Source organism: Podarcis tiliguerta (assembly GCF_965153285.1).
Source record: "Podarcis tiliguerta genome assembly, chromosome: 1".
Lineage (NCBI taxonomy): Eukaryota > Metazoa > Chordata > Lepidosauria > Squamata > Lacertidae > Podarcis > Podarcis tiliguerta.
Genome location: NC_139534.1, coordinates 120,660,932 through 120,683,863, shown reverse-complemented (window position 1 = coordinate 120,683,863; position 22,932 = coordinate 120,660,932). Strand labels below are relative to the sequence as shown.

General features: G+C 41.4%; 1 protein-coding gene across 8 annotated transcripts in view; it reads right to left on the bottom strand.

Moving 5' to 3' along the window:
* The window catches only part of MARK3 (microtubule affinity regulating kinase 3), a 67,943-nt gene extending 54,994 nt beyond the window's left edge, over window positions 1-12,949 (bottom strand). For 4 of the 8 annotated variants that reach the window (XM_083435917.1, XM_083435920.1, XM_083435918.1 and 1 more), the window contains exons 1-2: window positions 11,883-12,949; window positions 355-393 (exon numbers count right to left, since the gene is read on the bottom strand). In XM_083435917.1, coding sequence (XP_083292043.1) covers window positions 355-393; window positions 11,883-11,945 — 102 coding nt within the window. In that variant the 5' untranslated portion in view covers window positions 11,946-12,949. The remainder of the gene's footprint in view (window positions 1-354; window positions 394-11,882) is intronic. The other 4 variants (XM_083435919.1, XM_083435923.1, XM_083435921.1 and 1 more) reach the window with 2 other exon arrangements.
* Window positions 12,950-22,932: the final 9,983 nt, after the last annotated feature.

Sequence of the window (22,932 nt, the reverse complement as noted above, 5' to 3'; positions counted from 1 at the left end):
GGCAGCCACTGAGAAGTCAGCAGTATACAGGAAGAAAGTAGCACAGATAAAAGCTGACAAGCCCTGCTTGAACGAAACTATCCTGACAAAGCAAGAAGGGGCGTAGATTTTGTCCTTGTGATGGGAGTCACTGCCTTCTCCAGTTTAAAAAACTTTTAAAAGTCTACAAAATGCTTATGGACAGGGTTTGTGATTTCACAAGCTACTTCCTTGTCAGCGACTGAGCAAGATCTTATCTTCTGGAAGGACAGGAATAAAGCAGCAAACTAAGGAGAGAGAAATAAATTGCGTCACATGCATACATAGAAAAAAGGCAGAAACAAGCCAGCTTTTTGAACAAAATTTATAACCCACCTTTTCAGAAAAGCTTTCCCCTACTGATGTTCCGGCATCCTTTCCCATTAAGAAATAAGCATGAAGGAAAGCAAGAAAAGGAAAGAAAAATGAACAAAAATAAAACCTGGGAAGTGTGGTGTTGGAATTTTAAGGAGATACTTGTGCCAACTTTCAATTTGTACACATTGCAAAAAAGTTAACACATTGCAAACATTAGTAGCAACTCAAAGAACAACCGGTTAAAAATTTCATGACTGACTATTCCAAAAAAGTAACCTGAAAATGAAAAACGTGTCATATGAAATTTTACACACACTGAAGGGAAAAAAATCTTATAATATAAACCGTGTGCATGCTTAGAAGAATTAGTTTATTTAAGGAAACCTCTATTTATTGTATTCTGCAGGGAAGTTGTAAGTGCAAATGCTTACCTAAGCACGAAAGGCAACAGAAATAATTCCTATGTTCAAGTTGAATAATGCACAGCAGCCTAAACCTATCTATGAAATATTTCAGCTATAGTAAAAAGAATCATCATTAAGCTATATCTCTGGATCCCAGATAGCGGATAGCAGTACATGATTAAATTATAAAGCAATAAACCTTAAGAGCAAGTGTGCAGGAGTAATTGAGGATACATCTTACATGCCTTCAGTTTTACCCTACCACATAATCTGTATTTGCACTCTACACAATTCCCTTCCCTAACTGCATGAACACACTTCTGTAGCATGGGCATAGCCAGGGGCAGGGGGGGGCGGGTAGGGGCAGCTGCTCCTCCCCTAAATCAATACAAATATAAGGTTCTGCCCCCCCCCCAAGCATGCCCCCACAACAAAAAGCCTGGCTACACCCATGTTCTGTAGTCTAGACAGGGAGTTGTGTAGGCAGCAACCTGCTCCATCCAGAGAGATGCTGTCGTGAGTCAATAGGTGGGAAGTGATCTCTCTAGAAAAGGGAATTGTGCCCCCCCCCCCCATCCAACCAACAACATCACTATTTCTTGGGAATTCTTTAAATGGGTTTGATTTGGAAATAGAACACAATAAAGGGAATATGTTAAATTTCAGATCAGAAACACCCAAGTATTTGTGCTTAACAGCATTCGAGTAGTCAAGCATCTCTATTACAGGAGCATCAAAAACAAGGTTCTGTCATTCCACAGCATACAGAAATGACATCTGTTGGGCTACTTAACTTGAAACTTTGCATACATTATTTTTCACATTTATCGCCAAAGCAGAATGTCTAGTTGCCATTTTGGGGCAAAGCCGCTCTAAGGTCCTATTTTTCAAAGGAATGCCTGCCTTTGGTTGGTTAAACATCTGGTTATTTCATATGGCAACCTTGAGTTAGGTTAAGAACTTTGAGAATTTAAATAAGGAAAGTCACTTTATCCAAGGACAGTCCACATATATATTGGCCTATTCCTACCTCTCTTTCTTAATGGTGACACAGACCATTCATAACATAGGAATATTCCTGGGCAGTGGGGTGGGTAAGTGAAGTCAAGCTACAACAATTAATTATAAAATCGTTCATAACTATAACGACTGCACAAAAAAAGTATTTTGGTTCCTGAAATTCATTCTGATTGTGCAGATAAAATATAATGATAGAACTCTACAGGATGTTGTATTAGTGTGTGAAAATAGTCAAGATCCAATGATCTCCAGACACGCACCTCCAGATGGGTTGAGATGTCATGTGCCCTCTTGGCACCCAGGCATCTTCACTTGGTTGCAAGTGGCCAATAGGTGCAAAATACGCCTGGCTAATTTTAAACACTGCTACGTGCACTACAGAGCCCCATCCCATGCAGCAAGACCCGCAAATACCCTGCCCATACTGACTCCTGCTCCACACTAAAACCTCCACACACACACCCCGCAAACCCACATAATTTAACACATGAACACCCTGAGTGATATCTAACAAAGCAGTTCCGTTAGCAAAAAGAATTCCACTTATGCAATGGAATTTCTCCTCCATCTCCTATTTTCTCCCCATGCCCCCCCATCTGCTCCATTAAGTCAAATGGGAACCCGTTTCCCCCCACCATATATTTATTGTTGTCAATCTCATGTTGAGGGGGGAGATAGGAACAAAGTAACATCTGAAGCAAGAGTAATTTTTGAGGCTTAAGGGAGTCTGCCTGCCAGAAGGTTATCATTGATCAAGGAGGATACGGAAGTTAAAGAATATAGTGCAATCCTGTGTCAGAATACTCAGAAGCCTCTCTGAACAAAAGAGGGCCATATCTGTTCATCTGCACACATTTTAAATAATTAATAATAATAACAAAATGTATGCAGGTAACAGCTTGTTTGTAGTTTCCCCTCTTCCCAGAATAATTCCATAACTTGGAAATAATGCACAGCTACCGTACAAGTTTCATGCCAGACCAAGCACTGGTAAGGATTAAGTGCACTAACTGGTGGAATAAGAGGCTGGGTAAATACTTTGGGGGTGGGGAGAGAAAGATTGTGATTGTTTAACTGATCCTGAGAGAGAACATGCTATCTTGAAGGTTGTATACCTCCTTCAGCTGCTGGCCGTGGCTCATGGGTTTTGGAGGTGACTCAGATCAGTACGAGACTTTTCTAGGTCAGCCTAATGGCATTTTCAAATGTATAATTTAACTTTCAAAAAATGATATGGCATGGCAGGTCATTAGGAGAATAAAATAAACACTACTGTTAAGCTCTGGACCATGGTCTCCAGCTGTTTTTGGACTACAGTTCCCATCACCCCTGACTACTTGGTCCTACTAGCTAATGATAATGGGAGTTGTAGTCCAAAAACAGTTGGAGACTCAAACTTGGGAGCCCTGTCCTGAACCAGCCTGAGCTCAACTTCTAACACTGTGAGCTGCATTTCAGTCTATGTATTATTCACAACACAGTGCTCCATAGTGTTTGGAGTGTGAATGGAAGTGTACACATAACAGAACTGCCAACTATATTCAATAATAGTTACAGAACTACTTTCTTATGTTCAACAAACCCTAATGTTTTAAATGCATTTTCTTCACTTCAAGAAAAGAAAACCTACTTCAGAGTGCAAATTGTTCAACTCTTCCTAGTTTCAACAGTTGCTATTTAGAATTTGCTGGGCAACAAAGAATGCAAATAATCACTCTCGGATGCACCAAATACAATTAGGTGTATGTTACATTCTTGCCAAAACTATTTTTTAAAAACTTGCAAAATTACAAATGTATTTGAAATCCCAAACTTTTTTTGAATTCTGTTTCCTAATGTAGCTAGTTATAGAACAGCTAAAGGAAACCTATTTTCACTTCATATCATGAATACACAGTGATGCTGGGATAGTAGAACAAGTTCATAAAATGATACAAACTGTCCTTGAACAGGGTCTTTGCTATACTGTATAGAAAAATTCAATCTCAGTAGTACTGTTCCAGCTTTGATATTCTTTCAGGCTGCCTTTTGTCCTTAAGGCCTTGACACTCAGCCTCACCTTCTATCTTATTTCATCCACTTACCCTTGAAGTCCCCAACTCATCCTCTTGGCTTCTATGAATTTAGAGCAGCTCAGCCTATGGCTAGTGCAGACAGAAGCAAGATGTACTGAATTCAAGGGGACACACACACACTCTCTATATTAGATATATAATCTAATTGCCAAATGGTGCCTTAAACCTGGGTTACAGTCTCCACAATGGAATGTCTAGGTGCTGTTTTCATTTGTTTGTTTGTTTTTGCAATGGACTACATTTTTTTATTATTATTATCATTATCATTATTATTATTTTCTATACCGCTTTATATTTTAAAGAACAAATCTCAAATTGGATGACAACACATTAAAACATCAAATACAACAATGCAGAACAAAACAAATTCAAGCTTCAAGGAAAATATTTCAGATCCTTCTCTAAGTGACATCATGCTTTCCCCAGTCGCCAACCCAGCATCCATCTCCATATGGTTGCAATTGGACCTGTGCCAGTCACAAAACGTGCCTGGCGCCTGGCTAATTTTGAACACTGATTTCAGTCTATGCAAGGTCCCTCCAAAAGGTTTGGGGAAGGCTGTGGATAGTTTTTAAGAGGTCAGCAAAAACTGATGGATAAAGCATTGGTAAGATTTTGTAAGTAAAGAACTTGTGGTCTTCTGTGGACTGTGGCTTTGCCCAAATTTATATTTCTGTTCCTATGCTCATTTTCTGCAAGGTTGTTTTAACCATGTGGGACTTCTGCAAGTGAATTAACACAGAATCCACAAAGCACTTGGTTTGTTATGAATATATTAGACATCAAGTGCAACATGTCTACCATAATCATGTAATCACAGTGAAAACTTTTACTAACAGAGAATCTGTGCAGCCTTTGCTCTTTTACACACATTAAATTATTTTACAATTTCCATTATTTTATACAAACTCACTTTCATATGGTGTTAAATCCTGGGGATGGGGCAAGTGTTCTTTTGTAAACAAACCAGTCCCTAAAAATAGATTCAAGGGAACATATTTTGCAGTTAAACACCTTGAGCAACTGTGCTCTACTTCAATGGGAACTGAATGCAAGGTCGATTTTGTGTAAGAGCTAGACAACAGGACAGCCAGAAGATTGCAACCAAAAGTCACACTCCAATTTAAATGATAAAATATTTCATTGTGCAAAGGCAATCCTTTATGTTCTCTTGGCTACTAGCTTCTTCTCCTTCCCAATCATACAGCTCCTAAGACTGTTAAACTGATTGGCCAGGTATACCTGCCAAATAATCAGTTTTAAAAGTTGACAGCAGACAAAGTATAATCTTTACGAGAAATACCATGACCACCTTAAACATATCCTAATTTTTCCTCCACATTAAAAAGTACACCCTAACAAATCAAGCCTTCAAAGGCAACTAGTGCGAAATTATTAAACCTACAAAAAGGGCATAATTCAAGGACAGTAGTGCATTAAGTAGCCAATAGAAAGCTAACAATATTGCTCTGTCAAGGCCTACATGACTCACTGGATCACCAGCATATGTGATCAACAGAGTTCTTCTTACTGTAACATTTTCATGTGTCAGTGTAACTGCATTTCACATACAGTTTAACCGTGTAGGTCAAAGGCAAGCACACATACTCTAAATATAGAATCCCATCTGCAGCCAACCTGCAGACTGGGGAAGACTGACAAAGCCGGGCATCATCATGCCAAGGAGCTAGAAATGGGAACAGCCTGGCAGCCAAAAGAGTTTAAGGCCTTTAAGGCCAAGGACTATTAAAATGCAAAAATTCAGCCTCTCACTTGCACTATTATTTTCTCAGCTCCTGCTTAGTTACGTAAGCAGAAGTAATCATTAGTTTGGGCCACAAGAATGCTGTATTAAGGTGATGTTATTAATAATGAGTACAACTTAGCTGCTATTAGTTATGGAAGACACAAATTTAATGCTAGAGCCGTGCAACAGCATAACCCCAAATATCCGGGTGCCTATATGAAGGTGGCATTAGATTTAATCACAAAATAAAAAGATAAAGGTGCATAAAGTGTGTGTGTGGGGGGGGTGGACTAGAAAGAAGTGACACATCCAGAATAAGGAATGATCCAGCAATAGCACAACAGCTTTATTGTAGTGCAGGAACATTCAGAATGGATTTTGTTTTTAAGAAAAGGAAGAATCTGTAGCATGCATCTGAGATTTACTATATCATCCAAGTCACACTGACTTTGTTCACTGATCAAAAGAAGTTTTTACTGACCTCAGCACTGAAGTGTAAATATAGCAGCTGAAGAGCAAGATGTAGTCAAGCCTGAATCATCAATAAAACTGCATACTAAGTCCAATTCCCATATAGCTATTGTTAGTAATTATGTATGAAGCCAGAAGGACACCCAATGGTCAAAGATCTGAGATTGATGTTGGAAAGCCCCTGTTCAGATTTTTATCCTGTGATTCAGTGTCGTGCTATTTTTAAATAGTCAATTTTTGGCCAAAAAGTTCACTTACAGATTTGATCCCCAAGGCTAGCTATAATAGGAGCTTTGGGAGTTCAGTATCGTAAAGGTCAAACTCCAAATCTAAGAGGGATACATAATACCACCTCAATTATTCCATTGCCTTGAAATAACCAAGGATATACATACCAAGTGATCTAAAATGTGCAGATCTATATTCAGATTATCAAAGTATGCATATTTTGTAAGATAAGAATGGCCACAAAAGGCCCTTTTTTGATGCAGTAGATATCTCTGATTCCACAGTGCAGTTCCAGGTATATGTATCTGACTGATGGCACAATACTGTGCAAACTAACCAGGGAATAATGAACACAGTGGAATTTACCTCCACATAAAAATGTGTAAGACCATACTGTGAAAAGAGTAGCGATGCACAGCCCAGCAGCAGATATGTGGACCAGACTTCATAGCAATGCCCACTGCTGATGTAAAAAGTGTTACTACAGAACGGAACAGGCTATATAAACAGACCTATTAGCAAAGGCAATGCAGTATCTTTTCATTGATCAGCTATTATAGCAGAATTCACTATGACATCCTCAAGGCCACTGTACAGGCGGACCGTACAGAAAATGGGTTTCATTTCACACCATAAATATGCCTTCAAAATGACTGAACAAAATGTGTAATAGCTTCCAGGAACCTTGATAGTACTTCCTATGGGATGATGGGTAGTCTAGAAATACAAACAAAGGATGGACTGTAGCTCTGGGTAAAGAATCTGCTTTGTGTGAAGAAGTTCCCAAAATCAATCCCTGGCATCTCTGAGTAATGCTGAGAGAGGACCCCACTTGAAATCCTAGAGAGACACTACCAGGAAGCAGATTCTTCTGAGCTACATGGACCAGTGGTCTGACTTGCTATGGCTGTTTCCTGTGTTCCTAAATAAATAGCACCCAGAAAAATGCAATTCAAACAGAAAGCATTAGGAGTTCCTCCCCCTTAGAACAATGCTTTCCAAGTCAGCTTACAGAGCAACTCCTGAACTACCTCAATATTATTATTATTTTTTAAAAAATTAAAGTAATCCAATTTTCTGCTGGAGAAGTAGTGTAAAGACAGCTTCAAATGCCATTGAGCGTTAATTTTCAGCATTAAATAAAGCCAGTCTTGCAAAAAGTGTCAGAAATTAGCTAGGTGCCATGCGCATTTTGCGACTGGTGCAGGTCCAATAGCGACCACACAGAGATCTCTGGATGCCAGGTTGGTGACTGGGGAAAGCACCTAGAAAGGATCTGAAATATTTTCCTTGAAGCTTGAACTTGTTTTATTTTGGATTGTTTTATTTTATGTTTGAATGTGTTGTAAACTGTTTTGAGATTTGTTCTTTAAAATATAGAGTGATATAAAAATGAAATGAGGAACAACAACAACAACAAACTTCACAGGGGGGGATGTACCTAGAGATTCCATTGTGGCGATGATTATAAACTAGGTTTAAGGTGCCATTTGGTGATTAGATTATATATCTGAGTTTCTAACACTCTAACATTATCTAACCTACAAAACTCAATAATCACTTCACACAAGTTACATACACCCATGCACCACATCATGTGTTAAAACCATGAAGATGCTCATTTCCTTGTCTCAAAGCTACTGCTTGTAGGAAGGCCTGGCTCAAAGATTACATTAAACCAAGAACAAATGGCCTCTCAATCCTTCAACAGAAGCAAACTACAAGCGCTAGTTCACACATAACAAAGCTAGCCTCTGGGGTGTTGCCTCTCTAGCGTGGTAGAAGAAGCAGGAGAAGGGCAACTCAGGGACTTCTGAGCAGCATGCATTAGCATGCAACTATGGGATAATATGATGTGTGAACCAGCTCCAAGTGTGAACATTCCCAAGAGGCTACAGTCTCTGACAGGACGGGACATGTGGGACAGGCTGTTGCTGGTATGCGAAGAAGCGTTAACAGTGGAGCACACAACATCTCAGAGCTGCAACTGTATCAGATGTGGGGAACCTTTGGGCCTCCAGTTGTTGCTGAACCATAAGTCCCATCATCTCTGGCTACTGCTAATATTTGCTGGGGCTTATGGGAGTTATCATTCAGCAACATTTGGAGGGTCAAATGTTCCCCACATCTGAGCTAGATAAACTCTAAGGAGAAACTGAACGCTTAAGTTCACATGAAGTAGCCATAAATGTCAGAATTCAAGAATCAAGATGAGATTCAGAATCAGCTATCTGAGTTCAGAGCACAAAGGCTGTCTTTGGACATTCATATATATTTGTAAAGCTTAAATTGATTTTGGAGCATGTCATTGTGCCTAATGGTTTTACAAAAGAAAAATGGGCTTCTGCACTGACTTGTAGGATATGTCTTCAAAATTAAATATAGTTCAACTTCAAGCACAGGCAAGAACAATGCTCATTCAGCATTTTTCTAGAAACTAATACGAAACTGTAGTAAACATTATCTGTCTTTGCCAATAAATGTTGTAGATTGCTACCTTGGAAAGTTCAGCATTGGCTCAATTACATCCCTCCCAGGTAACAGAAATAAGCTTTAAAAATTTAGTATAAAGAAATTCAGATGGCAGTCGCATGACTAAACCAAAGAGCAATTTCGTAATTTATTTAGGTGGCTTATAATCCGTTCTTCATTAAAATCAATCCTAGAGTAAAGGACATACGAAAGCAAAGCAATAGAAAAAAGTAAAGCACAAAAATAGATCAAATTCTGTTATAGCACTTTGGGAGCAACAAAAATCTCTTGCAGTCAACAAAACAAGTGCCTGAGTAATTAAAAATGTATTTACATGGTGTCTAATACTTACGACCCAAATCTGCAAGACGAGGGCTTTCCACCATCAGAGTGCTACTATAAAAGACACCTTCTCACATGTTGCTACATAACACACCATCAGCAAGTACAGCTCTGTTGTCCTACCTGACCTCAAAGATTGGTGGGGGGTAAACATATAGGAGAGCAGGCAGTCTAACCAATACTTGGGTCCTAAGCCCCAGTTTTCATTCTTTCTTTCTTTAGGACACACTTTCAGAATGAAAATTTGCTCATGCCACACCTAATTTTTTATTGGTAAAAAATACATTGGAGATAAAAGAAGACACAACTCCTATCAGTGCTTGATTCATAACAAAGTGCACAACTATGTACTTTATAATGCAGTGTTTCTCAAACCTGGGTCCTCATCTGTTGTTTGACTGCAACTACCATCATCCCTTACTACCAGGACCAGTGATCAGGGATGATGGGAGTGATAGCCCAACAACAGCTGAGGACTCAAGCTTGATAAACACTGTTATAATATGATGATGGAACATCCAGAATGTATAAAACAATGCAGCTACATTAGAACATGAATCACTCATGATTGCCACTGAATCTTCCTGCCACACTTCCTATCCTATCCTGCCACACCAGTGTGGTGCACCACATCCTTTGAGAACCAATGACCTACCTGTTCCCCCACTAAGCACTGTCACCACACTTGTAATGGAAGACTCTTTCAACCTGAAGAAATTACAGGTGTAAAATTTAAATTATCAAATTTAAAATGCAACCAGGAAGCAATGAGCTGTGTAATCTAACGCTAAGGATCCTCCTGCAATCTAGTACTTGCATGGTCAAGTGCAGGCCTCAATATAAATGATACTTTAAAACTCACTACTACCCACGTGCATCCTCCGAAACCAACCAACCCAATTCAGCTTAGTTTGCAAGCTGGGACATGATCAAAGAGGCAATGCAACTAAGCAAAAAATCTAACAGCATACTGCTTTAATTTTATATTTTTAACAAATGCGCTATACACAATAAGTTTAAGAATTTATCTAATCTAGAACTTGAATATACACACTGGAAAATGGTATTAAGACAGTTTCCCACCAAATACTTCTAAGCCTGATGAACTTGTTGATGCTAGAGTGATCCAGTTAGTAAAAGAGTTAAGGGATCAAACCTACTGAATAAACCTCAAGACTGACAATGAACTACAGAAGTGTCCAACACAGAACAATTTTCCCTAAAAGACAACTCTGCTGGCCTGGAATGAAGTCCACAAAGATTCTATAATTGAATTACTTAATTAACTCTGGCTGAATATAGTCTTTAGTTCTTTTTATAATCTGTAAACTAAAGTAAACAAAGAATAGAGAAGTTTTATCTACTATGTCAATAAATCCAGAGACTTGACAATGCAACAATTGTTCCGCTAAGCATATTTTCCACCTCTGTATCTAAGCTTGTTGCAAGTATCCTCAGTCAATCACAATGAATAGGCCAGCTAACACACATACAACAAAAAATATGCATCTAAGTATATTTTTCTCAACAGTGGATGGAGCCTATTGAAGATCTTCCTTTTCCAACAAGCCTTTTAAATGGAGATTTTTATTCCCATCTAGATAGGTGTACTGAACTTGAAATTGTTTTTATATATTTTTAATTGTTTAACTGCTTTGGGATCTTTTGTGGGAGGCAATTCATAAATGAGACAAATAAAATGCCTTCTTTCTTGGAGCCTATCAGAGATTCTTAAGTTTACAGTAAAACTGGCTATCTGATAAGCAGAACACACAGATTTGTCACTTGTGTCTTCAGTCCTGTATCAATGGACATGCTGCCAATTGCTTTGACAGAAGGAATTTGCATTTGGAATCCTATTGATAGCAAACCTAGTGTTCCAAAAGTTAAAGAAAATATTCAACTTTTTCTCTCCAAATTCCAGAGACACCAAACGTCCAAACCTTTATTGTAATACAGCATAAATAGCTCTCAATTCACATATTTCATTTGAAAATAATTCAGTTTTCTTTAGCATTTATGCAACCAACCTCAAATGCTATATATGAAGGTAAATATAACATCTAGATCAAAAGGAGGGGGGTCTTTTAAAATCACCTAAGTGACTGCCAACACAAGGGGTTACTTGGTCACTTATGAGATATACAAATCAGATTTGAAATGTATGTTATCTAGGTCACTCAATCCAATCTTTGTCAGAGGAAAAGAACCATTTTTTACCATTCTAAGTTTATACATGATCCACTTGTAATGATTAGCATATATTATGCCCAAGAACATCTGCTCTGATTATGTTACATTCTAAAGACATAAGACTAAAGTGTGAGGGACTTAGAAAGAGAAGTAGAAGTGAGAGGGATCCCAAGTTTAAAGAGAAGGTTATTGCAGGCAGGCCTTGATAAGAGCTTCCCTACTGATAACATTCTTCACAACAACCTGTACAACATCTGTCACCAGATGTCCAGCTGCCAGACAATGAATGTCATAACAGTAGAGCAACGGATGCCCTAGGTGATGTCAAGATGTCCTCTGAAAGGATTTCAATTATCACAATTTGACCCCCTATTATCAATTTCATCCGAACTTCAAACATCCGTATTTTCATAGAAAACGGCCCGTTTCCACCCACTATTTAATAACCCATGTCATGATACATCTTTTAAGATGGAGGCAAAATATACTGTGCTGCATACTGTGAAATTTAACACCAGGCATTAAAAAAAAAAAGGCATTCAGCTTACTATAAAATTCTCATTACAACAATGGACAATCCTGAAGTACACTCACGTTTTCATTCACGGTGGGCAGTTCATTCACTGTGGGCAGCGGAGTTCTAGTGGACATTTTCATCCACTTGCGCGGAAGCACCGTTTGCAATGGCAAAATCCAGCTAACGTATGGTGTATACAGATATAGAAAATCCTAACACCCTCCCCCCCTCCGAATAGTTTTATATATATATATATGTATATGTATATATATATATTTACAAAAAAAATCGCATTTTTACTGCATGATAGTGGTTACGAAGCACCACCATCAAGGGTGGGGGTGGGTGGGAAAAGAAGGGGAGTGTGGGGAGGGAAATCCGGCTTGCTTCCCCCTTCTCCACCACGACCCCCGTTTCTCATCTATATTCCAGTCTGATAATGGAGCATTGTATCCTCCCGGGAGTCTTCAGGGATCATCCTACAGACCAGATTAGGATCCTTCGAAGGCGGCGGCGGCGGATTAAAGAAGACGGGGATTCTCACGGAGCACAAAAAAAGAGGGGTGGGGGAGAAAGAGAAGTGTGTGCCTGGGTTAGGGGGGGCAGGGAGGGAGACAAGGAGAGACCAGAGCCGCTTCTGAGGAGGGAGGGGACGGGGCTGCGGGCGAGCAAGGGCGGGGGGTGTTTCGGGGCGCTGCAGAGACGGAGTCCAAGTGAGAGGGGGGGGGATAAACCGGAGTCGGGGAAGATGAACCCCCTCTCAGAGCTGCCCAGAGGAGGCTTCTGTCCGCCTCAGAGGACCCCAAGACCCGCTTCACCGGCCCTCGGCGCTCATGCCTTTCGCCCCCCGCCCCGACTCCGACTCCTCCTCCTCCAGAGAAAGTCCCGGTTCCTCCTGCCGCCGCTATGCTAACAAGAGCGGGCCCTCCTTCCTCAGCCTGAGGGGTCTGGCGCCGAGCCTTCCCTTCTCCGACAACACCGAGCGCGGAGGAGACCCGCCGCCGCCTCCACCGCCGCCACCGAGCGGGCTTCCTCCTTCCTCCCCACCACCCAGCCCGCTTCAGCCACAAGCAACAGCAGCAGCAGCAGCGCCGCCGCTCCCGGATGATCCAAGATGGCCGCCCGGCTTCCTCTGCTCCGGCGTGAACCGGAAGAGACCACCCCCTGCACGGAGAGAGGCCGCGGCTCCTAATGCTGGGGCTGCGGGGAGAGAGGCAGGGAGACTGGGGAAGAGGGCGCAGGCGCAGGCGCGCGTGCTGCGTTTCCCAGCCCTCCCCTCCTCCCTTGTTGCTAAGGTCCCCTGGAAGGAAGGGAGGGGGAGGAGCTTTGATTTGGGCGCGCGCTCTGGCTTTCTCGCGGGGGGGGGGGCGTCGTGAGGGGGGGGAAGGGTATTCTCGCCTCAGAAGACGATATTATTATTATTATTATTATTATTATTATTATTATTATTATTATTATTATTATTATTATTATTATTATTATTAAAAATTGTATACCACTTTTTATCCTGGAAGCTGGGTTATCTCCTCAGAAGATTGTGAATATTATTATGTATTAAAATTGTATACCACTGTTTATCCGAAGATCGCAGGGGTGGAAGCGGAGTTAGCGCCTCAGAAATATTATTATGTATTAAAATTGTATACCACTGTTTATCCGAAGATTACAGGGGTGGAAGCAGAGTTATCGCCTCAGAGGATTATATATTACTATTATTTATTAGATTTGTATACCACGCTTTATTCAAAGATCACAGGGCTGGAAGCTGGGTTAGTGCCTCAGAAGATTATTATTTATTAAATTTGTGTGCCACCCTCCATCCAAAGATCAGAAGGCTGGAAGCTGGGTTGGTGCCTCAGAAGATTGATAGTATATTATTATTAGAAACACTCCCAACTTTTCTCTGATGAAAATAGGGGCACCCCATTCCATAAGGATAATTTGACTATTTATACCTCACACATCTGAGCAGCTTCCAACATATATAAAAACATACTAAAACGTTAAGCATTAAAAAAACAAAAACTTCCCTATACAAGATTGCCTTCATACAGCTTGCGGGTCAGATAACTCCATACCCTCCAACATTAGTCCAATAGGGAGAAAATAGGGACATCCTAAGGAAAAGCAGGATATTCTGGGGTCAAATCAGAAACCAGGACAGCTTCTGTAAATCAGGGACATCCATGGAAAATAGGGACATTTGGAGGATCTGTTCTCGCCTCAGAAGATTGTTATTATTATTAATATTTATATTTATTAAACATGCATACCACCCTTCATCCGAAGATCAAAGAGCTGGAAGCTGGGTAAGCACCTCAGAAGATCATTTATTTATTTATTTGTTAAATTTGTATAACATCTTCCATCCGAAGACCACAGGGCTGTTGACAACATAAAAATACAAAATGAGAACACAAAATACATAAGAAAACAAAAACAAACCCATAACCCTCCTCTGACAAACACATTTAAAGGGCCACAGAATAATAATCAGTCAAAGGCCTGGTTATAGGGAAATGTTTCTGATAGGCCGCTGAGGAAGAGCATCTATTTTTGTATTTTCATATTTGAACCGCCCTGTGATCCTCAGTATGGAAATTTAATAGATGACAATAATAGTGAAGAGTCTGCCCTCCTTTCACACACAGCTAATAATATATTATACCTCCCAGCAGTAGTCATACATATTGATGATAATAATAAAAGAAATCCATTTCCTCTCAGAGTAGGGCATGCTTAAAGTATGGGGTTGTTGCAGTCAAGAAAAAGAAAGGCTCAAAACCAAAACCAAATTCCCTAAATCAGATTTATTCTGGCGAAAGCTTTTGTGGTCTGGAGCAGAGCCTCTGCCTTGCATGCAAAACGTTCAGTCCCCAGTGGTATCTCCAGGCAGAGGCTGGGAGAAACTCCTGTGTGAAATCCTGGAGAGATGCTGCCAGTCGGTGTAGGCAATACTGAGCTAGATAGACAAATGGTCTGACCTGGTGCAAGGCAGATTCTCTTATGTTCCAATGTGTGTAAGAAGCATAGCTGCCAACCTTCCCTTTTTTTGCAGGAAATTCCCTTATTCCAGCACCATTTGCCGCTGCTTCCCGCTGCTATCCTGGATTGTTGGATATCCCGTAGACTGTTCCCAGGACAGGTGAGACTGCTGATCCCTTATTTTCGAGGCTGCTGATCCCTTATTTTCAAATCTGAAAGTTGACAGCTATGGTAAGAAGCTGGCTGATGTTGAAGAAGCTGTGGCACCTCCCGAACCAGTGGTGTTCAATATTTATATAAATGACTTGGATGTCACATGAAATACAGAGCAAGATTGTTTTTCTACTGCTCCAGAGAGTAGGACCTGAACCAATGGGTTCAAATTACAAGACAGGAGATTCCAACCAAACATAAGGAAGAAGTTCCTGAATTGTAGGGGGTTGGACTCGATGACCCTTGTGGTCTCTTCCAACTCTATGATTCTATGATTCTATGATTCTATGATAAGGAAGAAGTTTCTGACTACCTCAGAAGCTGGTGGACTCTCCTTCACTGGAAGTTTTTAAACAGAGGTTGGATGACCACCTTCTAGTGATTTTGACATGAGCCAACAGTGTGACGCGGCAGCTAAAAAAGCCAATGCAATTCTGGGCTGCATCAATAAGAGTATAGCATCTAGATCAAGGGAAGTAATAGTGCCACTGTCTTCTGCTCTGGTCAGACCTCACCTGGAGTACTGTGTCCAGTTCTGGGCACCACAGTTCAAGAAGGACACTGACAAACTGGAACGTGTCCAGAGGAGGGCAACCAAAATGGTCAAAGGCCTGGAAACGATGCCTTATGAGGAACGGCTAAGGGAGCTGGGCATGTTTAGCCTGGAGAAGAGGGGGTTAAGGGGTGATATGATAGCCATGTTCAAATATATAAAAGGATGTCACATAGAGGAGGGAGAAAGGTTGTTTTCTGCTGCTCCAGAGAAGCGGACACGGAGCAATGGATCCAAACTACAAGAAAGAAGATTCCACCTAAACATTAGGAAGAACTTCCTGACAGTAAGAGCTGTTCGACAGTGGAATTTGCTGCCAAGGAGTGTGGTGGAGTCTCCTACTTTGGAGGTCTTTAAGCAGAGGCTTGACAACCATATGTCAGGAGTGCTCTGATGGTGTTTCCTGCTTGGCAGGGGGTTGGACTCAATGGCCCTTGTGGTCTCTTCCAACTCTATGATTCTATGATTTTTTTAGCTGTGGTTCCTGAATTGTAGGGAGTTGGGCTAGATGACCATTGGGGTCTCTTTCAGCTCTACAGTTCTATGAATCTAAGTCTACAGATATGTCCATGGGCAAGAAGGTCCTGCATGTATATATAAATGTGGTATATAAAGACACAAAGACACACATACACACGCACACACACGCCACTATGCAAATATGTGAGTGATTCTAGGAACTGAAGTACCTGCTAAAAGTGGTGTTTGAATTAGCCCTTAGGGAACTTGAGTGTTCTTTCACTTCCCCCTTTCATTTAACCGTGACAGTTGCAAAGCTGATATTGGCATTTGTCTTAACACACCATGGAAGTATTTTTTGAAAGCATCCTGTCTGAATTTTCCAAAACACTATGTCATGGTTTTTGTACAGTTTGCTATATGAGCGTCTTCCTTAATGAAGAAAGCCTTTCAGGGCTATGAGCTATTGAGCCACCCCACCTGCTTGAGGTGGGCTTTAAAGGAGCCATTTATCAGCTGGAAGGTAGGTAGCCAGTGAATGAGAAATAATACTGCATTTTTCAGCTACCTGGCAAGAAAGCAACAACGTGGGAGAACTGGGCTTCAGTAATATGTTCTTTTTGATAAACACTAGCACTATGTGTCTTCTATCAGATGGGTGAGTGCTCCTCCCCTAATTTTTTTATCATAATGAAATTTACACAGGGAAAGGCTGTCCTTGGAAGTTCCTACTGCTTGGGGAAGCGGGGAACATGAAGGTTAGGATTTAAGGTCTGAGAGAGCCTCTTGTCTGAAACTATGGAATGCCACTGCAAGTCGGTGTGCGCTACTCTTCCCCAACCTGGTGCCCTCCACAGGCTGTGAACTACATGTCCCATTAGCCTCAGCCAGCCATAACTGTGTAGCCTGATGGGATGTGTAGTCCACAACATCTGAAGAATGCTAGGTTGGGGAAGACTGGTGAAGTCAATACTGATTTAGATGGTCTAATAATCATTAAAGCAGCTTACTGTGCTGTTAGGCTGCCCCACCATAGCTGATTTGCAGGATTTGATTTGATTTGCTTCATTGTACTTCTGTGCTGCTTTTCATTCAAATGAATCCCAAAGCGGCTTGCAAACAATAAATAACAATAACATGATAGAACATCACAAATACAGCGTAAATCATAATTAACAGATCATCAGTAAAACAACTACAATCCATAGAACACTGTTGACAAAGCAGCAGCTAAAAAATAAGCTAAACATCACAAGTAAAACAAAAGTCATATTATATGATTAACAAATCAGTAGTGGAGGTGGGCATGACAGAGATTTTTAAATTTCTACATGGTGTGGATGAAGTGAATAAAATATTCCTTCCTCTGTCATAATACTAGACCTCAGGGGTCATCTCAAAAAATCTGTTGGCAGTAGATTTAGAACAAAAAAGTAAGGATTTCACATCATGCACAATTCCTTTATAGAATTCACTGCCACAAGCTATGGTGATGTGTACTAGCCTAGGTGGCTTTAAGAGAGGATTAGACAAATTAACGCACAATAAGGCTGTTTGACCATGGTGGGTTCAGCCACAGGTATGAGCTGCTGCAGGTCAGCAGTGGGAGTGGTCATTTGCCTTTAGCTGCAGTGACTGGGCTTCCTGGAGGTATCTATAGGGCAATTATCAGAAATGCTGGACTAAATGGGGGACAATGCAGCTGGTCTCTTCTTAGAATGGCTGTAGCTCAGTGGTAGAGCATCTTTATTGGGTACAGAAGGTCACAGGTTCAGTCCCAGGTAAGGCTAGGACTGGGAGAGACGCCTACCTGAAACCCTGGAAAGCCATTCCCAGCCAGTGTGGCCCATATTGGGCAAAATGAGCTAATGGTTTGACTTGATATAAGGCTTCTGATGCCAGTTAAGATTTTACCCATACGAAGGAAAGTTCATAGCTGAAAGAGGTCATAGCAGACCTCTTGAAATTAATGGACCTATTTTAGTTACACCCATTGATTTCAACGGGTCTACTCTAAGTATGACTTAGATTGGCTACAACCCAAAGGTCATACCGGTTTTTCATGTGGCAGACTACTTGAAAGTTTGGGACCTGGGAAAACCTGGCAAGTGTAGATAACAAACAGGCAGGGCAAGTGAATTTGTTCCAGAAAAAAATCTGGAAAAACCTGCACGCTATGCATTTGTCATCTAGTTTTGCTGCATGTTCAAAATCTGGCAGTGTTCTTTGGCTTCTAGGCTCACATGCTGAGGGAAAGAAAGACAAATGAAAATGATCCGTAGGGATAATTTCCATTTGACTTTCTTTCCTCACCATGAGACTCTAACATATAGCATATGAGCACTGCCCTGTCTAGATATATTGTTTTTCAACTCCACGAAACAGCCCTTTATTATGCAAATAATTTTGCATTTCTACTCTATCTTTATCCTCACAGTATCTGGTGCTTTCATGGGAAACTGAAAAAACCTTTTCTTTGAACCTGTTGTTTGTATGAACGCATGAATATTGTTAAAGGGTGCAAAACAGGCATTTGAAAATGGAATGCACAATCTAATTAATTTGTCTCCAGCTTTTTCAAAGCTAGTGTTCACTTTTAACCTCCACCAGCAGTATGGCACCCTTTGCTGATTGCTTTTGATATCTGCGGAGTTGCCTTGTGCCTGTAGATGCAAAGGGAAGGATACTGAGCCCTATTCAACAGCCAGAGCAATATGTGTTACAGGGAGGTTTCATCTCCTTCATCTTATATCAGGAAGAATATATTACTTGCTTGCTTATCTTAAATACTTTTATCCCACCATTTATTTACTTATTTGGGGGGTCTATGGGGTGTTTCGGGACAGGTAGTACTTCAGGTGGGGGACATGTCATGCTCCTTCTGGGGTAGGTTGTCCACCTTTGGTCTCCACCCTGCACTCAGTACTTACTTGAAGCTCCTAGAAGCTGCCAACATGCAACAGCGGCCATACCCCAAGAAATGGCTTCAACTGGCTGGCTAAACCAGGTGAGGATAGCCGATGGGTCTCAAATCCTTGGTGACTGAGGGACTTCCCCTGCATATAAAGATGGGCTCCAGTAGCTTGAGCTGATGAGACCAATCATGGATCCAAAGGTCAAGAAGATAGTTTCTGCTCCTACCGTAGAGGGAAGTGAAAGGCAGCTAGAGCTCATCAAACTGGGAAGGTAGCCCAATCTAGGAGAAGTAAAGTTCTTTAGGATGGAGTTTTTGGGTGGTATTCAACTCAGTTTAACTCACAACACACCTACTGAACATTGAACCCTTTGCAATGTTAATTTCAGTGGGTCTGCTATGAATAAAACTTAGTTGACTATCATCCTTTGTGTTCCTCCTTCTCTTTTCTCCATTTCTCTCTTCTTCTGTTGTTAAAAAAGAAGCTTTAGTAACAGTTACAGGCAAAAACATTCCTCTTGAACTAGGCTTTTGAGTTTGTGGGATTGGGTAGGGGAAGCGGTGTTATTGGTTTCTTTTGTTCATGCTTTTATTGTGCATTTTGTGTTTTTTTTTCTTGTATTTTTAACAGAATCTTATGCTGGGTTTGTACACTTATTCCCAGTTGCTTAAGTTAAATTTCCAGTTATCTCTCAGCCATACCTGCTTTAAAGCATTATTGCAAAGATAAAATGAGACAAGCATGTCTGGAATGAGGGTGAGATAAAAAAGTGGAAAAAAGTAACCTAGAACCTCTAAAAGCCTCACAGATATAACACTGAGGGTGTCTCCAGATTATGGCTATTAGTTCGAAAGCCCGTCAAAGCGCAAGTAGATAAATAGGTACCGCTCCGGCGGGAAGGTCAACGGCGTTTCCATGCGCTGCTCTGGTTTCGCCAGAAGCGGCTTAGTCATGCTGGCCACATGAGCCGGAAAAACTGTCTGCGGACAAACGTCGGCTCCCTCGGCCAGTAAAGCGAGATGAGCACCACAACCCCAGAGTCGTTTGCAACTGGACTTAACTGTCAGGGGTCCTTTACCTTTACCTTTTACCATCACATCCTGGCAAATTCAGGATGTCCAATTAAAGTTGACTTGGAACTTTTGCACAACAAATCAGGGGGTTGGATTAGATGACCCCTAGTGATACCTTCCAACTCTATCATTCTGATTCTACTTGAATTGACTTTTCCCCAAATAGGACTTCTTGTGATAAGGAAAGTGATGGGCAGATTCACTGGAAAGCTGGGATAACATTTGATTGAGGCAACATTGTCTAACTTCTATGAAAACAAATGGGATAAATTACATCATCTAGCCTCCAACAAGCCTTTCAGAACCTTTTAAGAACTTCCCCAGTGTACATCTGCATTGGAATTATTTGAACGGATCTGCTTTAGAGCAAACATGCATACAGGACTGTGCTGTGTTTTTTTGTTGCTAGCAGCCTCAGCTGACAGCCGTAAGCACATTTATGGTAGGAAAGGAAGGGGTCATATTTCCAGCTGAATGTGCTTAGGACTGAGCTATAAGTTTAACATGCTTTACGTTTAGTGTACTATAAATCTGCAAACACTTGTAATTTGTGAAGCAAAAGCTGCTAAGGGCAGAAGATCAAACTTCCCCCGGTATTCTTTCTTTGAAGCCGGTGCAGTGATGCTAATAATTAAATTTTGCCCAACATGTTTTAAAACCAACAAGCTTGTTTTATAGAAGCCTTCTATTCATATCTCAGCACGTCCCCCGTGGAGATTCATCTCCTTTAGGATGCTTTGCCTTCTGAGTCAGGCATGTAACTGTTCCACCTACACTGTATTTCCTGTGCGGTTAATATTGAATCAAAGACTCCATTCACAGGGATGGGAAAGGAAAATAGATGACTCCAGTCCGTGTGATGTTTTCAAGTGCAAATTAATAATGGATGGACCTGAACATTAGCAGGAAGGAACCAATTCTGCGGCAGCAAGAGAGACAACCTGAGCTGTTCTGCATGTTGCTTTGTAGTAGCAGGTGTTGGCACCCATCTGTCTTGGGAGATAATGGAGGAGTGTGCCTTTAGAGGTGAAGTCAAAGCGTTGGAGAGTTACAGCACCTGTTGGGGCTGTAGAGACAGATGCGGGAGAGATATGTTTTGTTGCAGCTGGGGCAGATGAAGGCATCCTGTTGGGCTGCTTCAGATGCATCATGGCGTTTCCTCTCTCTGGGCTCCTCCCAGTGGTCATTCCTCCTCTGGTCACTGCTGCGGATGCACAACCTGACTGTCTGTCTCCAGGCACTGCAGTGGTTTGCAAGGGATTCCCACACAGCAGGATTGATATTGCCAGCCTTCATGTCATGCTTGCAGACTTATTTGTAGCACAGAGTTGGTCTGCTAACTGGCCTGGTGCCTGAAGCCAGCTCCCCATAGAGCACATCCTTGGGATCCTTCCATCTTCTGTTCTGTGGGCATGACCAAGCCAGCATAGATGTTGCTGAGCCAGGAGTGCAGACATGTCGGCTTGGAAAAGCACATCTTTGTCTGAAGCTCTGGTTGCAGTAACAGAACAGTGGTCTAATACTTAGAGGATAATCTCCAGTGTTAGTCATCATTGGGGTAGATGCACTTAAAGGAGTTGAGTAACTACGCCTATCATTGGCTATCACCATAGTATTAACATTAAAAAAACATTAAAACATTGAAAACAAACTATAAAATATCTCTTAGAGTCCCCATACAAGTTGGAATATACTCGGAACCCAGTGCATAACACAAGTAATAAACAAGACCATCAAAATCAACCATTTGCATGCTCTTCTGAATGAAATGAATCCCATCGAGCTCAACTGAGTTTACTCCCAAATAATGTGAGCACAGATTATAACTCATTTATCTATTAGCTGAGATTAGTTAGATGACAGCTCTGAAGTTCACTTATAGAACTTGGATCCTTTGTCTTTAGTGAGACAAGCAAAAGTCAGGGCAGTTGAGTATGTGAGAGCTGGGCTAGAAGCAGGAAGAAGACAGCGTGTGAAAACCATACCTGATTTCTGCTTGATTATGTATGGGGCTTGATTCTGTGACTATGGCTGTGACTGTGGGAGAATCAAGACCTCTTTGGGCTAAATGCTGTGAGGCCCTTTATCATAGACTCTGGTTGTATTTATGATTATTGTTGTTGTTTAGTTGTTTAGTCGTGTCCGACTCTTCGTGACCCCATGGACCAGAGCACGCCAGGCACTCCTGTCTTCCACTGCCTCCCGCAGTTTGGTCAAACTCATGCTGGTAGCTTCGAGAACACTGTCCAACCATCTCGTCCTCTGCCGTCCCCTTCCCCTTGTGCCCTCCATCTTTCCCAACATCTTTGTATTTATCCATCTTTGTATTTATGATGGCCATCTTCAAATATCTGAAGGGCTGTCACATGGAAGATGGAGCAAGCTTGTTTTCTCCTGCTCCTGGAGGGTAGGACTCGAACCAATGGCTTCAAGTTCAGGAAAGGAGATTCCGACTAAACTTCAGGAAGAACTTTCTGGCAGTAAAGGCTGTTCAACAGTGGAATGGTCCCCCTCAGGAGGTGGTGGACTCTACTTCCTTGGAGGTTTTTAAGCAGAGGTTAGATGGCCATCTGTTGTGGATGCTTTAGCTGAGATTCCTGCATTGCAGGGAGTTGAACTAGATGACGCTTCCAACTCTACAATCCTATGATTCTATATGTGTAAATAAACCATATACTGTAAAGGCACCACAGTCCCTGCTGTGCCTCATTTCCAAAAGGAGACATGAAGCCTGCATAAGCTCCTGGAACCCCTGAACCTCTCACTGCTCAGAGATTGGTGTGCAACAGTATTTTGCAGCACCCACAACCATGTTTTAGATTTCAAAATGTCTCCCCAGGCCCCCCCAAAGCCGAGGAGCCCTGTTAGGGTTGCCATATTTCAAAAAGTAAAAACCAGGACACCCTGAAAGTTGATTATTATTTTTGGG